This window comes from Equus quagga, chromosome 6 (genome assembly GCF_021613505.1).
Source record: "Equus quagga isolate Etosha38 chromosome 6, UCLA_HA_Equagga_1.0, whole genome shotgun sequence".
Lineage (NCBI taxonomy): Eukaryota > Metazoa > Chordata > Mammalia > Perissodactyla > Equidae > Equus > Equus quagga.
The window spans coordinates 89,788,958-89,804,915 of NC_060272.1; the positions used below are offsets into that span (position 1 = coordinate 89,788,958).

Genomic DNA, 15,958 nt, shown 5'->3' on the forward strand with positions numbered 1-15,958 from the left:
GATCCAACAATATGCTGCCTTCAGGAAACACGCCTCAGCCCCAAAGACAAACACAGACTCAAAGTGAAGGGATGGAAGACAATACTCCAAGCTAATAATGAACAAAAGAAAGCAGGTGTTGCCATACTTATATCAGACAAAGTAGACTTCAAAGCAAAACAGATAAAGAAAGACAAAGAGGAGCAGTATATAATGATAAAAGGAACGTTCCACCAAGATGACATAACACTTATAAATATATATGCACCTAACGCAGGAGCACCAAAATTCGTAAAGAAACTATTAACAAAACTAAAAGGAGACATCAACAGCAATACAGTAATAGTAGGGGACCTCAACACCCCATTAACACCAATGGACAGATCATCCAGACAGAAAATCAACAAAGAAATTATAGAATTAAATGAAAAATTAGATTAGATGGACCTAATAGATATATATAGGACACTTCATCCAAAAACAGCAGGTTACACATTCTTCTCAAGCACGCATGGAACGTTCTCAAGGATAGACCATATCTTGGGAAACAAAGCAAGCATCAATAAGTTCAAGAGAGTTGAAATAATATCAAGCATCTTTTCTGATCATAATGCTATGAAACTAGAAATCAACTACAAGAATAAAGCTGGGAAAGGAGCAAAAATGTGGAGACTAAACAACATGCTACTGAACAAACAATGGCTTATTGAAGAAATCAAACATTATCTCGAGACAAATGAAAATGAAAACACACCGTACCAAATTATTTGGGATGCAGCAAAGGCACTCCTAAGAGGGAAATTAATTGCAATACAGGCTCACCTCAATAAACAAGAAAAATCTTACATAAACAACCTCAAACGACACCTAACGGAATTAGAAAAAGAAGAACAAACAAAGCCCAAAGTCAGTAGAAGGAGGGAAATAATAAAAATTAGAGCAGAAATAAATGATATTGAAACAAAAAAGACAGTAGAAAGGATCAATGAAACAAAGAGTTGGTTCTTTGAAAAAATTAACAAAATTGACAAACCCTTAGCCAGACTCACTAAAAAAAAAGTCTCAAATAAAATTAGAAACAAGAGAGGAGAAATCACAACAGATACTGAAGAAATACAAAGGATCATAAGAGAATACTATGAAAAACTGTATGCCAACAAATTGAACAACCTAGAAGAAATGGATAAATTCCTAGACTCTTACAACCTACCCAAACTGAATCAGGAAGAAATAGAGAATCTGAATAGACCAATCACAAGTAAAGAAATAGAAACAGTAATCAAAAACCTCCCCAAAAATAAGAGTCCAGGACCAGACGGCTTCTCTGGAGAATTCTACCAAACATTCAAAGAAGATTTAATACCTATCCTTCTCAAACTATTCCAGAAAATAGAGGAAGATGGAGCACTCCCTAATACATTCTATGAAGCCAACATCACCCTCATCCCAAAACCTGACAAGGACAACACAAAGAAGGAGAACTACAGGCCAATATCACTGATGAACATAGATGCAAAAATCCTCAACAAAATTCTGGCAAACTGAGTACAGCAATATATCAAAAAGATTATATACTATGATCAAGTGGGATTTATACCAGGGACACAGGGATGGTTCAACATCCGCAAGTCAATCAATGTGATTCACTACGTTAATAAAATGAGAAACAAAAACCACATGATCATCTCAATAGATGCAGAGAAATCATTCGACAAGAGCCAACATCCATTTATGATAAAAACCCTCAATAAAATAGGTATAGAAGGAAATTACCTCAACATAATAAAGGCCATATATGACAAACCCACAGCAAGCATCATACTCAACGGACAAAAAACTGAAACCCATCCCTCTCAGAACGGAACAAGACAAGAGTGCCCACTTTCACCACTCTTATTCAACATAGTACTGGAGGTTTTGGCCAGAGCAATTCGGCAGGAAAAAGCAATAAAAGGAATCCAAATAGGCAATGAAGAAGTAAAACTCTTGCTGTTTGCAGATGACATGATCTTATATATAGAAAACCCCAAAGAATCCATAGGAAAACTATTAGAAACAATCAACAACTACAGCAAAGTTGCAGGGTATAAAATCACCATACATAAATCAGTAGCATTTCTATACGCTAACAATGAACTAACAGAAAAAGAACTCAAGAACTCAATCCCATTCACAATCACAACAAAAAGAATAAAATACCTTGGGATAAATTTAACCAAGGAAGTGAAAGATCTATACAATGAAAACTACAAGACGTTCTTGAAAGAAATCAACGACGACATAAAGAGATGGAAAGACATTCCATGCACATGGATTGGAAGAATAAACATAGTTAAAATGTCCGTACTACCTAAAGCAATCTACAGATTCAACGCTATCCCAATCAGAATTCCAATGTCATTCTTTACAGAAATTGAACAAAGAATCCTAAAATTCATATGGGGCAACAAAAGACCCTGAATTGCTAAAGCAATCCTGAGAAAGAAGAACACAGCTGGAGGCATCACAATCCCTGACTTCAAAACATACTACAAAGCTACAGTAATCAAAACAGCATGGTACTGATACAAAAACAGGTGCACAGATCAATGGAACAGAATTGAAAGCCCAGAAATAAAACCACGACTTCATCAGACTAAAGAGCTTCTTCAAGGCAAGGGAAAACAGGATTGAAACAAAAAACAGCCCATTAATTGGGAAAAAATATTCACAAGTTTTTTATCCGACAAAGAGTTAATCTCCATAATATACAAAGAACTCACACAACTCAACAATAAAAAATCAAATAACCCAATTGCAAAATGGGCAGGGGATGTGAACAGACATTTCTCCAAAGAAGATATACGGATGGCCAATAGACACATGAAAAGATGCTCATCATCACTAATCATCAGGGAAATGCAAATCAAAACTACACTAAGATACCACCTTACACCTGTTAGAATGGCAAAAATATCCAAAACCAAGAGTGACAAATGTTGGAGAGGCTGTAGAGAAAAGGGAACCCTCATACACTGTTGATGGGAATGCAAACTGGTGCAGCCACTATGGAAAACAGTATGGAGATTCCTCAAAAAGTTAAGAATACAAATACCTTATGACCCAGCCATCCCACTACTGGGTATCTATCCTAAGAACCTGAAATCAGCAATTCCAAAAGTCCCATGCACCCCTATGTTCATCGCAGCATTATTTACAATAACCAAGTCATGGAAGCAACTTATGTGCCCAGCAAGTTATGATTGGATAAAGAAGATGTGGTATATATATACAATGGAATACTACTCAGCCGTAAAAAAGGACAAAGTTGTCCCATTCACAACAACATGGATAGACCTTGAGGGTATTTTGTTCAGTGAAATAAGCCTGACAGAGAAAGATGAACTCTGTATGACTCCTCTCATAGGTGGTAGTTAACATATGGACAAAGAGAACTGATCGGTGGTTGCCAGGGGAAAGGGAGGTGGGGGGAGGGCACTAGGGGTGAAGTGGTGTACCTACGAAATGACTAATAATGATGTAAACTGTAATTTCACAATGATGTTAACTTTCCTAACCTTAATTAAAAAAAAGGAAAAAATTAATTTATCTGTAACTATTTTCTCCAATAGAAGTGAAAGCAGGAGCCTTGGGTGTCTTGTTTATCATTGTGTTCAGTGTGTGGAATATAGAGTAGACAATCAATACATTTGTGCTTGTTGGATTGCTAGTTGTCTGTATTCAGGCTAAGTCTAGCTACTGAATAAAGTATGGTTTTTGGCAAGTTAATTTATAAAATAAAGACTATTTGCATATCCTAAAAAAATAAAAATTATCGTAACAATAAGGAATATAGTTGTAGCCCCTTTTGTAAACCAAGCATTATAGTCTGTCAAATCAGCACGCTGTAATTCACTTGGTCATTGCCTTATTATGGAACAATTAGGTTGTTTAGAATTGGTCATTTGCTATTCATTGCATATCTTCATATATTTAATTTTCTTATGAATTATTTCCTTGGAATACATCCTTAAAAATAGTAATTGTATCAAAGGATTTAAATGTCTTTGTTGCTTTTGATGTGTGTATCAGCATTGTCTTCTAGCCACAGGATATGAGCTTACTAATTTCTACACAACTTCACTGGTGTTCCCTCTTTTGGCCGTCAGGGCTCTGTTTAATTGCTTGCCTTTGTCGCATATTTCACCTTTTTTTTTCTGTGGATACCTTATACTCACTTTGTCCAAAATCAAGCTCATCAGTCACTCTCCGAACCAAGCTTTTGGCTTGACTTCCATCATTTCTGTTTTTAGTTTCATCGTTTTATCCAGACTTTAAACCTCCTTTTTTCACTTTTCTATTCTCATGGTTTGGGAGTTTTTAATCTTTGAAATATTTCTCAAATCTATCTTCTGTTCCATTCTCAGTAATATTTCTCTAATTTAGGCTCGCATTATCTCTTACTGGTATTATTTCAGTAATCTAACAAGTCTTTCTGCCTCCTTCCTTCTAATGTTAGGTAATTTATCATATGCACTGCTAACAGATGACTTTTTAAAAAGCGTGACTTCCACCATGCCACACCATGTCCTTAAATTTCAATGTCTGTTGAATCAAGTACAATGTCCCTGACTTGACATTTAAAGTTCTCAGGCTCTGCTTTTCAAACTGAGAGTCCCAACCAATTTAACTGGTCCTGAAGTCAATTTAGTAGATTGCTACCAGCACTTAGGAAAAAAAAAAGTATGTCAGAGTATATGACGTCTATTCATATTTTATGAAATTTGTTTCCATGTATATATATATATATATACACACACACACACACATACATAACATAAACACATGTACCTACATACACTGACATGTATGTGCATTCTTTGTTGTGATATAAAACGTTCCTTAATGTGGGTCACTGTCAAATGAGTTTGAAAGCATTGTACTACAGTGTAGCTTCAATGTAATTAACTTCAGCTGTACTCTTTCCCAAATTTTTCTCCTACCTAAAGCAGAGCGCTCCTATCACAGAATGCTGGATCCTTCCCAGCTTTGCTCAACATTCCATCTTCTCCCTGAACCTTTCTATCACTGCTCCATCCCAACCTGAAACACCAAAAACAGAAAACCTGGATATGATCTTTCCTTGTTTTTCTATACCCTATAGCATTTTGTTTTTTTACGGCACATTTAATAGAGCACTTTTTTTTTTTAGGAATATTTGCCCTGAGCTAACATCTGCCGCCAATCCTCCTCTTTTTGCTGAGGAAGACTGCCCCTGAGCTAACATCTGTGCCCATCTTCCTCTACTTTATATGTGGGTCACCTGCCACAGCATGGTTTTGTAAGCAGTACATATGTTCACATCCAGGATCCGAACCGCTGAACCCCTGGGCCAGGAAAGTGGAGCAATGAACTTAACCACTACGCCTCCAGGCTGGCCCCTCCCACAGCACATTTTTATTATCATTTTTAATAGATTGCAAGTCCCCTGTGGGCATAGACTTTATCATATATGTCCTTTCATCCTCATTTTAGTATAGTACCTTCTAGTTAGAAGATAATTTTTAAAATTTATTTAATGAAATGAAGACTTTATAAACATGAATGTGCATTAAAACAATATAATTTCCTGTTTTAAAAAGTGATGTTTGTTGTAGAAATTTTGGAAACTACTGATCAGTAAGATGAAGAAATGATAATGATGGCAAAAATAAATATTTGAGGTCTTATTAAATATTTGCCAGACGTTATATTAAGTACTTAAAATGGTTATTTCATTTAATTCCCACAGTTAACTATGAAGTCGGTAGATATCATTATTATCCCCCAATTTGCAGATGCAGTGGCTAGAAATGATCCTGATCTCATTCATTGGGAGAAAATTGCTATTGATATTTTGTTGTGGTCCTCCTTTTCTATGGATATGTATACCTGTTTTCCTCAATAATGTGGGAACTGTTATATGGACCACTTCTCAGTTAAATACAGATGGTGAGCATTTCAGATCATTAAGTAATAATTCTTGTACACTAAATCGTTGAGTTTATAGCTAAATTGCTTTTAGTTACCCACACAGAGAAAAAATTTTTAAATGTACCAGTTTAATATAACATTTCCTTGCTTACTACTGAGACTGTACACTTTTTTCATTTTTATTGGTCATATGCCTGTTATATGAGTTGAGACTATTTTTTCCAGTTTTTCATTTACCTTTTGATTTTGTTACAGTATTTTTGGAGATTTTACTTCATTAAATATATCAATCTTTTCCTTTTTGTTTTCTCCCTTTGGTATCATGTTCAGAAGAGCTTTCCTATTCAAAGATGATTTGTTGTTAGTGCTGTCAAGTTGATTCTGACTCCTAGTGACACCATGTACAGCAGAGTGGAAGTCTGCCCGGTCTTTTTGTGCCATCCTCTCATCTTCCAGGGGGCAATATATCAGACAGTGCTCTGCTGCTATTCATAGGGTTTTTATGGCCAATTTTTTCTGAAGTGGATGGCCAGGTCCTTCTTCCTAGTCTGTCTTAGTCTGGAAGCTCTGCTGAAACCTGTCCACCATGGGTGACACTGCTGGTATTTGAAATACCAGTGGCATAACTTGCAGCATCACAGCAACATGCAGCTGCCACAGGATGACAACCAACAGACGCGTGGTGTGGTTCCCTAACTGAGAGCAAACCTGGGCCGTGGTGGTGAGAATGCTGAATCTTAACCACTAGACCACCAGGGCTAGCTCAAAGATGATAGATATTCATATTATCTAGATTTTATTTTAATACTTACATGGTTTCATTTTTTTTTTAAGATTTTACTTTTCCTTTTTCTCCCCGAAGCTCCCGGGTACATAGTTGTGTATTTTTAGTTGTGAGTCCTTCTAGTTGTGGCATGTGGGACGCCGCCTCAGCATGGCTTGATGAGCAGTGCCACATCTGCACCCAGGATCCGAACCTGTGAAACCCTGGGCCACCGAAGTGGAGCACGCAAACTTAACCACTCGGCCACTGGGCCAGCCCCATGCTTTCATTTTTTCAAAATTAAAATAGTATTTTATATTGTTCAATGATTACTCAGTATAAAACATTTTTGATGAAATTTTTTAACAATGAAGTGAAATCTTCCATAACCTCATGTCCTAAGAGTTATTAAAATTTTGGTGTATGTCCTTCCAGGACTTTTTCTTTGCATAGAGTATCACAATTTTGGGATCATACAAATATATTCTATAGTTTTATATCATCATTTTTAGTAATTTCAGAGTTTTCAGTTTATATTTAGCTTATATCCTATTGTTGGACATTTAAATTGATGTTCAGCTTTTTGTTGTCATAAATCTACAGTGAACACTCTCGTGGATACTCAGTCCCTCACTTACCTCTTTAAGATAAATTCCTAGAAGTGAGATTCCTGGGCCTAATAGTAGTATATTTCTAATTGTTTTTAAGTTTTTTTTTTATTGAAGTAGCGTTGGTTTATAACATTATTTAAATTTCAGATGTACGTCATTATATTTTGATTTCTGTGTAGACTACATCATGTTCACCACCCAAAGACTAATTACCATCTGTCACACCATACACGTTTGCCCTTTTACTCCTTTCCACCTCCCACCCTCCCCCCATCCCCTCTGGTAATCACCAGTCTAATCTCTGTATCTATGTATTTGTTTGCTGCTGTTGTTGCTTTTATCTTGCACATATGAGTGAAATCATGGTATTTGGCCTTCTTCATGTCACTTATTTCGCTTAGCGTAAAACCCTCAAGGTTCATCCATGTTGTCATAAATGACAAGATTTTATCTTTTTATATGGCTGAGTAGAATTCCATTGTGTATATATATATACCACATCATCTTTATCCATTCATCCATCAATGGGCCCTTAGATTTCCAAGTCTTGGCTACTGTGAATAATGGTACAATGAACATATGTCTTTTTGAATTAGTGTTTTCATGTTCTTTCGATAAATACCCACAAGTTGAATAGCTAGATCATACGGTATTTTTATTTTTATTTTTTTGAGGACTCTCCATACTCTTTTCCACAGTAGCTGCACCAGATTACATTCCCACCAGCAGAGTACGAGGGTTCCGTTTTCTCCACATCCTCTCCAACACCTGCTATTTCTTGTCTTGTTAATTATAGCCATTCTGACTGGCATGAGGTAATATCTCATTGTGATTTTGGTTTGCATTTCCCTAGTAATTAGTGATGTTGAAAATCTTTTCACGTATATGTTGGCCATCTGTATATCTTCCTTGTAAGAGTGTCTGTTCACATCCTCTGCCCATTTTTTAATCAGGCTTCTTGTTTTTTTGTTTCTAAGCTGTATGAGTTCTTCATATATTTTGTATATTAACCCGTTATTGCATATATGACTTGCAAGTATCTTCTCCCAGTTGGTAGGTTGTCTTTTCATTTTGTTGATGGTTTCCGTTGCTTTGCAGAAGCTTTTTAGTTTGATGCAGCCCCATTTGTTTATTTTTTCTTTTTTTCCCCTTGCCTGAGGAGACATGATATTCAAAAAAGATACTGCTAAGACTGATGTCAGAGAGTGTACTGGCTATGTTTTCTTCTAGGAGTTTCATGCTTTCAGGTCTTACATTCAAGTGTTTAATCCATTTTGAGTTAATTTTTGTGTATGGTGTAAGATAATGGTCTAATTTCATTCTTTTGCGTGTGGCTGTCCCGTTTCCCAGCACCATTTGTTGAAGAGACATTGTATGTTCTTGGCCCTTTGTCGAAAATTAGCTATCCATAGATGTGTGGGTTTATTTCTGGGCTGTAGATTCTGTTTCACTCATCTGTATGTCTGGTTTTGTGCCAGTACCATGCTGTTTTGATTACTATAGCTTTGTAGTTTATTTTGAAATCAGGGAATGTGATACCTCAAGCTTTCTTCTTTTTTTCCTCAGGATTCCTTTATTATGTTGAGGTACTTTCCTTCTACATCCATTTTATTCACAGTTTTTACCATAAATGGATGCTGTATCTTGTTGAATGTGTTCTCTGCATCTAGTGAGATGATCATGTGATTTTTATTCTTCATTTTGTTAATGGGGTGTATCACATTGATTGATTTCTGGGTGTTGAACCACCCTTGTGTCCCTGGTATGAATCCCGATTGATCATGGTGTATGATTCTTTTAATATATTGTATTCAATTTGCTAGTATTTTGTTGAAGTTTTTTGCATCTATATTCATCAGTGATATTGACGTACTTTGCTTTTTTAATTTTTTTTATGTTTTAGAGATTGGCACCTGAGCTAACAACTATTGCCAATCTTCTTCTTCCTTTTTTTCTTTTGAGTTGCTTTTTCTCCCCAAATCCTCCCAGTACATAGTTGTATATTTTAGTTGTGGGTCCTTCTAGTTGTGGCATGTGGGATGCCGCCTCAACATGGCCTTATGAGTGGTGCCATGGCCGTGCCCAGGATCCAAACTGGTGAAACCCTGGGCCGCCGAAGCAGAACGCACCAACTTAACCACTTGGCCACGGGGCCGGCCCCTACTTTTCCTTTTTGTGTGTTGTCCTTGTGTAGTTTTGGTATCAGGATAATGATGGCCTTGAATGAGTTAGGAAGTGTCCCATCCTCTTCAATATTTTGGAAGAGTTTGAGAAAGATAGGTATTAAGTCTTCTTTGAATGGTTGGTAGTATTCACTGGGGAAGCCCTCTGGTACTGGACTTTTGTATTTTGGAAGGTTTTTGATTGCTGTTTTGATCTCCTTCCTAGTGATTGGTCAATTCAGATTGTCTGTTTCTTCCTGATTGAGTTTTGGAAAGTATATGGGTCTAAGCATTTATCCATTTCTTCTAGATTATTCAATTTGTTGGCGTATAACTTTTCATAGTATCCTCTTATAATCCTTTGTATTTCTGTGGTGTCCATTGTAATTTCTCCTCTCTAATTTCTGATTTTATTTGTTTGAGTCTTCTCTTTTTTTCTTGGTGAGTCCTGCTAAAGGTTTGTCAATTTTGTTTATCTTTTCAAAGATCCAGCTCTTAGTTTCATTGATTTTTTTTCTGTTGTTTTTTTAGGCTCTGTTTCATTTATTTCCACTCTGATTTTCATTATTTCCTCACTTCTACTCATTTGGGGCTTCATTTCTTCTTTTTCTGGTTCCTTTAGGTGTGTTGTCAGATTGTTTATTTGAGATTTTTCTTGCTTCCTCAAGTAGGCTTGTATTACTAAAAACCTCCCTGTTAGTACCACTTTTGCTGTATTCCTTAAATTGCATGTTATATTTTTCATTTTCGCTTGTCTTCAGATAATTTTTTATTTCTCCTTTGATTTCTTCATTGACCCAGTAGTTGTTCAGTAGTGTCTTGTTTAATTGCCACGTATTTGTGGCTTCTCCAGTTTTCTTCTTGTAGTTGATTTCTAGTTTCATGTTGTTGTAGTCAGAAAAGATGCTTGGTATTATTTCAGTTTTCTTGAATTTATTGAGACTTCTTTTGTGGCCTAATATGTCATCTGTTCTGGTGAATGTTCCATGTGCATTCGAAAAGAATGTGTATTCTGCAATTTTCCGATGGAATGTTCTGTATATATTTACTAAGTCAGTCTGGACTAATGAGTCATTTAATGACAGTATTTCCTTGTTGATCTTTTGTTTGAATGATCTGTCCATTTATGTAAGTGGAGTGTTAACGTCCTCTACTAGTATTGTGTTACTGTCGATTTCTCCTTTTATATCTGTTAATAATTGCTTTATGTATTTAGGTGCTCCTGTGTTGGGCACATAGATATTTACAAATGTTATATCTTCTTGTTGAATTGTTCCGTTTATCATTATGTAATGCCCTTGTCTCTTATTACAGTTTTTGTTTTAAAGTCTATTTTGTCTGATATAAGAATTGCTACCGCAGCTTTCTTTTAGTTTCTGTTTGTATGGAGTATCTTTTTCCATCCTTTCATTTTCAATTTTTGAGTGTCTTTAGGTATGAAGTTTGTCTCTTGTATGCAGCATATATATAGGTCTTGTTGTTTTATCCGTTCAGCCACCCTGTGTCTTTTGATTGGAGCATTTAGTCCATTTACTTTTAAGGTAGCTATAGATAAGTATGTACTTATTACCATTTTGTTACTTTTTTCTGCATGTTTTTGTACGTCTTCTTGTTCCTTTCTTCTTCTCTTGCTTTCCTCCCTTGTGATTGGCTTTCTTTAGTTATGTTTGAGTTCCTTTCTCTTTATTTTTTGTGTGTTTATTATAAGTTTTTGGTTGGTGATTGCCATGAGGTTCACAGATAGTAATCTATGTAAATAGTAATCCATATTAAGTTGATGGTCTTTTTAAGTTTGACCTCTTACTAAAAGCCCTACACTTTTACCTCCCCACTATGTTTTTGGTATCATATTTTACCTCTTCTATTTTTGTGTATCCCTTAACCTCTTATCATGTAAATAGAGAATTTTAGTAATTTTGTTTTTTAACCTTCATATTAGCTTTATAGGTGGTTGATCCACTACTTTTACTGTATATTTGCCTTTACTAGTGATAATGTTTTTGATAATTTTCTTATTCTTGTTTGTGGTCTTGTCTTTTCCACTTACATAAGTCCTTTTAACATTTCTTGTGAGGCTGGTTTAGTGGTGATAAACTCCTTTAGTCTTTTGTTTTTCTGGATAACTTTTTCTCTCTCCTTCCATTCTGAGTGATCACCTTGCCAGGTAGAGTATTCTTAGCTGTAGGTTTTTTCCTTTCAGTGCTTTGAATATATTCTGCCACTCCCTTCTAGACTGTAAAATTTCTGCCGAGAAATCAGCCAATAGCCTTAGAAGGTTTCCTTTGTATGTAACTTGTTGCCTTTCTCTTGCAGCTTTTAGAATTATCTCTTTATTTTTAATTCTTGACATTTTAATTATAATGTAGCTTGGTGTGGACCTCTTTGGGTTCATCTTTTTTCATACTCTCTGTGCTGCTTGTACCTGGATATTTGTTTTCTTCCCCAGTTTAGGTAAGTTTTCAGCTATTATTTCTTCAGATAAATTCTCTGCCCCTTTGTCTCTGTCTTCTCTTTCTGGGATACCTATAATGTGGATGTTAGTATGCTTGATGTTCTCCCAGAGGTCCCTTAGGCTATCCTCATTCTTTTTAATTCTTTTTTCTTTTCAGCTTGGGTGATTTCCTCTACTCTTTCATCCAGATTCTGATCCATTCTTCTGTGTCATCTACTCTGCTGTTGGTTACCTCCAGTGAACTTTTCATTTCCCGTATTGTATTCTTCTGCTCTGATTTGTTCTTTTTTATATTTTCCAATTCTTTGTTGAAGTTCTCACTGTGTTCATCTATTCTTCTCCCAAGATCAGTGAGCACCCTTATGACTATTAGTTTGTACTCTTTATCAGGTAGATTGTTTATCTCTTTTTCATTTAGTTCTTTTTCTGAGCATTTGTCCTATTCCTTTTTTGGAATGTATTCCTTTGTCTCCTCATTTTGCCTACTTCTCTGTGCTTATTTCTATATATTAGGTAGATCAGCTACATCTCCCAATCTTGGAAATGTGGCCTTACGTAAGAGATGTCTTATGGGACCTAGCAACATGCTTCCCTACATCACCCGTGCCACGTGCTCCAGGAGTGTCTCTTGTGTGGACTGCGTGTGCCCTTCTGTTGTGGCGGGCTTGCTATTGCTATGTGTGCATGGGTAGGTCAGGCTGGCCCCAGGCTGACGGATTGTAAGTCTAAGCCACATGCAGCAGCTACGATCACTTTATTGGGTGGGGTAAGCCCCAGAATGGCTGCCTGTGAGGTCTAATAACACACAACTACTGCTGTTTTGCTGTGAAGTGAGTCAGGCCCCTAGTGTGGCTGGTTGCTAGGCTCAGGGGCTCACAGTTGCTCCAGGCCTCTGGTGTGGCTCGCTGAGGCTGTTGTCAGCTCTCTTTTGGGCAGGGCAGGCCTCTGGCCAGATATGGCTATGCTGCGCTGCAGTACACAGCTGCCTCAGGAGTACTGATGGGTAGAGCTGACCCCAGGCACAGCAGTGCAGGATCGGTTCAGGCACTGGAAGGTGGGGCAGAGTCCATGTGGCTGTTCATGATGGTTTGTGGCACAAGTCAGCTGTGGGCCCACACACCCTGCTGCAGAGGTCCCACAAGCCCTGCCTATGTGGGCCCACAAGTTTGCTTTCCTCTTGCCCCCTCTACCTTCCCCTATCTTTTTCCCTTTGATCCTTAGTCCTGCTAGTAGAAGACTCGTATGTAAAAGCTCATTCAAAACTGTTTCTTGGCAGAAAAGAAACTGTTCATTTAAGTCTTAGACCAAAACAAGTTAGAGTAAGTGTAGTAGACCAATAAGGTTCCTGTTTTTGTCTTCTTGCTCTCCCTAGCCTGGCTGGAGGATAAGATTTGAGAAGGACATTCTGTCCTTTGTGTTATTCTGGTGACTATCCTTAAGCAGTCCTTATTTTATTGATTCCTTCTGAGGCACACAGCACTGGACAGTCTTCCAACCCAGGTTTTAACCACATTTCTGTCACTAAGCATGTGATTTTGGCCAAGTCACTTTATCTTTCTGGGTTTCAGGTTCATTGTCTGTAAAAGCAAAAGAAAATATTGGACTTGGTGTCTAAAACCCTCTGCCTATGAGTCAAGTGTCGCTTTCTAGCCAGTGCATATTGACTCCAACCTTACTGTAATAGACTGGGGCTTTGCTGGGGAGGGGGTGAGGGCCATATTTAAAAATAATGCCCCATCTGGAAGAGACATACTTTGTCATCAGCCTGTCTTATTCTTCATTAAAGAAAAATCAAACAAACAAAAACTTGTCATTTCTAGTAAAATAGACATTTACATTCGTGTTTAGAGGGGAAAAAAGCCATCTCTCTTAGCTAACAAATGTTTTTTCAAAGTATAGCCACTTAAATTAGTGCAGGATGGATTAACATGTGGCCATTATATTTACATTATCAAAAAGTATGTATATATGTATCAGCTCTAAGTTGTTTTTCTCTTTTGGGTTTTTAAGATAGAGTAATAACAACAGCTTGTTACAGAGCACTTTTAATAAGTTTATTCCAGGATAGAAATATCATTTCAAAGCCCTGATATTGTTCTAGGTTATGTTTGTAGTTTGAGATTAATCATAAATATCTTATTTGCCTGCGCTGTACATAATTATAATTATATAATTGAGTAGAAGTGGAAATACAGTCAACAGTTTAAGGTTGCTTTAGAAAACGAATTAAAATCGGGATTTTTCTTCTTAAACTTTTCACAAAGGATATTGTAAGCCAGAACTGGCAGAACTATATTAGTTCTAAAATAGTGTTTTTCCTCTTCAGGAAGTAGTTCTAAAAGATGGAAGAATTGAAAGACTAAAGTTGGAACTTGAAAGGAAAGATGCTGAAATCCAGAAACTAAAAAATGTGATCATTCAATGGGAGGTTTGTATTTATTTACTGTAAACTAAAATAATTCTGTAAATCTGCACATTTTCTGTTTTTCTTATGTGTAAATGCTTAATATTTGATTCATAGAAATATTGTTTCTGCTATTTAGGTTTTTAAACTCTTTCATTAATTATATCTAATCTAAATGATAGTATATTTTTTATCATGGTAAAACATATATAACATTAAATTTGCCATTTCAAGTTTTTAAGTGTAAAATTCAGTGGCATTAAGTCCTTTCACAGTGTTGTCTAGCCATCACTACTATTTCCAGAACTTTTTCCTCATCCCAAACAAAAACTCTGTACCCATTAAACTTCCTATTTCCCCTTCCTCTGCAGCCCCTGCTAACCTCTAATCTCTATGAATTTGCCTGTTTGAGGTACTTCATTTAAGTAGAACGATATATTTGTCCTTCTATGTCTGACGTATTTCACTTAGCATAATGTTTTCAGGGTTCATCCATGTTTTAGCATGTATCAAAATTTCATTCCGTTTTATAGCTGAATAATATTCCATTGTATGTTTATACCACATATTGTTTTCTGTTGATGGACACTTGTGTTGTTTTCACCTTTTGGCTATTGTGAGTAATGCTGCTATAAACATTGGGGTACAAGTATCTGAGTCCCTGCTTTCAGTTCCTTTGGTACATACCTTATAAGAGGGGAATTGCTGGATCATATGGTAATTCTATGTTTAACTTTTTGAGTGACCACCAAACTGTTTTCCACAGCAGCTGCCCCATTTTACATTTCTACCAGCAATGCATGAGGATTCCAATTTCTCCACATCCTTGCCAGCACTTGTTACTTATACAATTTGTTTTAACCACAAACCTGCCTCTTTCTTCCTTCCTTCAGCTTTTAAAAAAGTCTCTTATTCATCTCAAGTATCATTCTTTTTTGACTAATTTTTGTTTACTCAACAATTATTTATCGAGTGCTTGTAATATGCCAGGTAGTTTTCTTGGCCCTGTGTATGTAATAGTGAAAAAATAAATCAAGTTCCATCCCTGATGGTTCTTACATTTCCCTTCCTATTCTACTCGTGCCTTTAAGAATCATCCCTGCTAAAACCTTTTTGGACTGCACCCACCCATCTCCCATAGCTTTTTCTTTGTCATTTATGTTTTCCATTGCTTTTCTTGAGCGCTTAGCATGTGCTAGGCACAGGGAATACAAAGATGAGTTAGCGAGAAGCTCATAGTTTAATGGGGAAGATAGACATGTAAATAATTGCAGTACAATGTATAATTTATAATTTAGATTTGACAGAGTGCTCCAGAAGCACAGAAACAGGAATAAATCAGTTGCTGCTATTGAAAATTGGTAAGGATTTCACAAAAAACATAGTTTTTCTAAATAGAATAGCATATACAAAGGCATGGGAATGGTAAAAAGTACTTTCTTGCTGACATTTCGAGACATGGGAAGTTGTAGAAGGTGAGATTGGAGATGTTAGTTGGGGTCAGAATTTGAAGACATTTGGATTTTAGCAAAGAAAGGGCAGTAAAGGTTTTTAGAAGGGAAGGGAAGTGGAGTGAAGATAGCCTGGTAACACAATTAACAGGTATTGAGTGTAAGAGGAAGAGCACATTTTCAA

General features: G+C 36.5%; 1 protein-coding gene across 3 annotated transcripts in view; it reads left to right on the forward strand.

Moving 5' to 3' along the window:
* Nucleotides 1-15,958, forward strand: part of GKAP1 (G kinase anchoring protein 1) — an 87,636-nt gene that overhangs the window by 63,535 nt on the left and 8,143 nt on the right. For all 3 annotated transcript variants that reach the window (XM_046664345.1, XM_046664344.1, XM_046664346.1), the window contains one exon: nt 14,246-14,347. In XM_046664345.1, the coding sequence (XP_046520301.1) occupies nt 14,246-14,347 (102 nt within the window). The remainder of the gene's footprint in view (nt 1-14,245; nt 14,348-15,958) is intronic.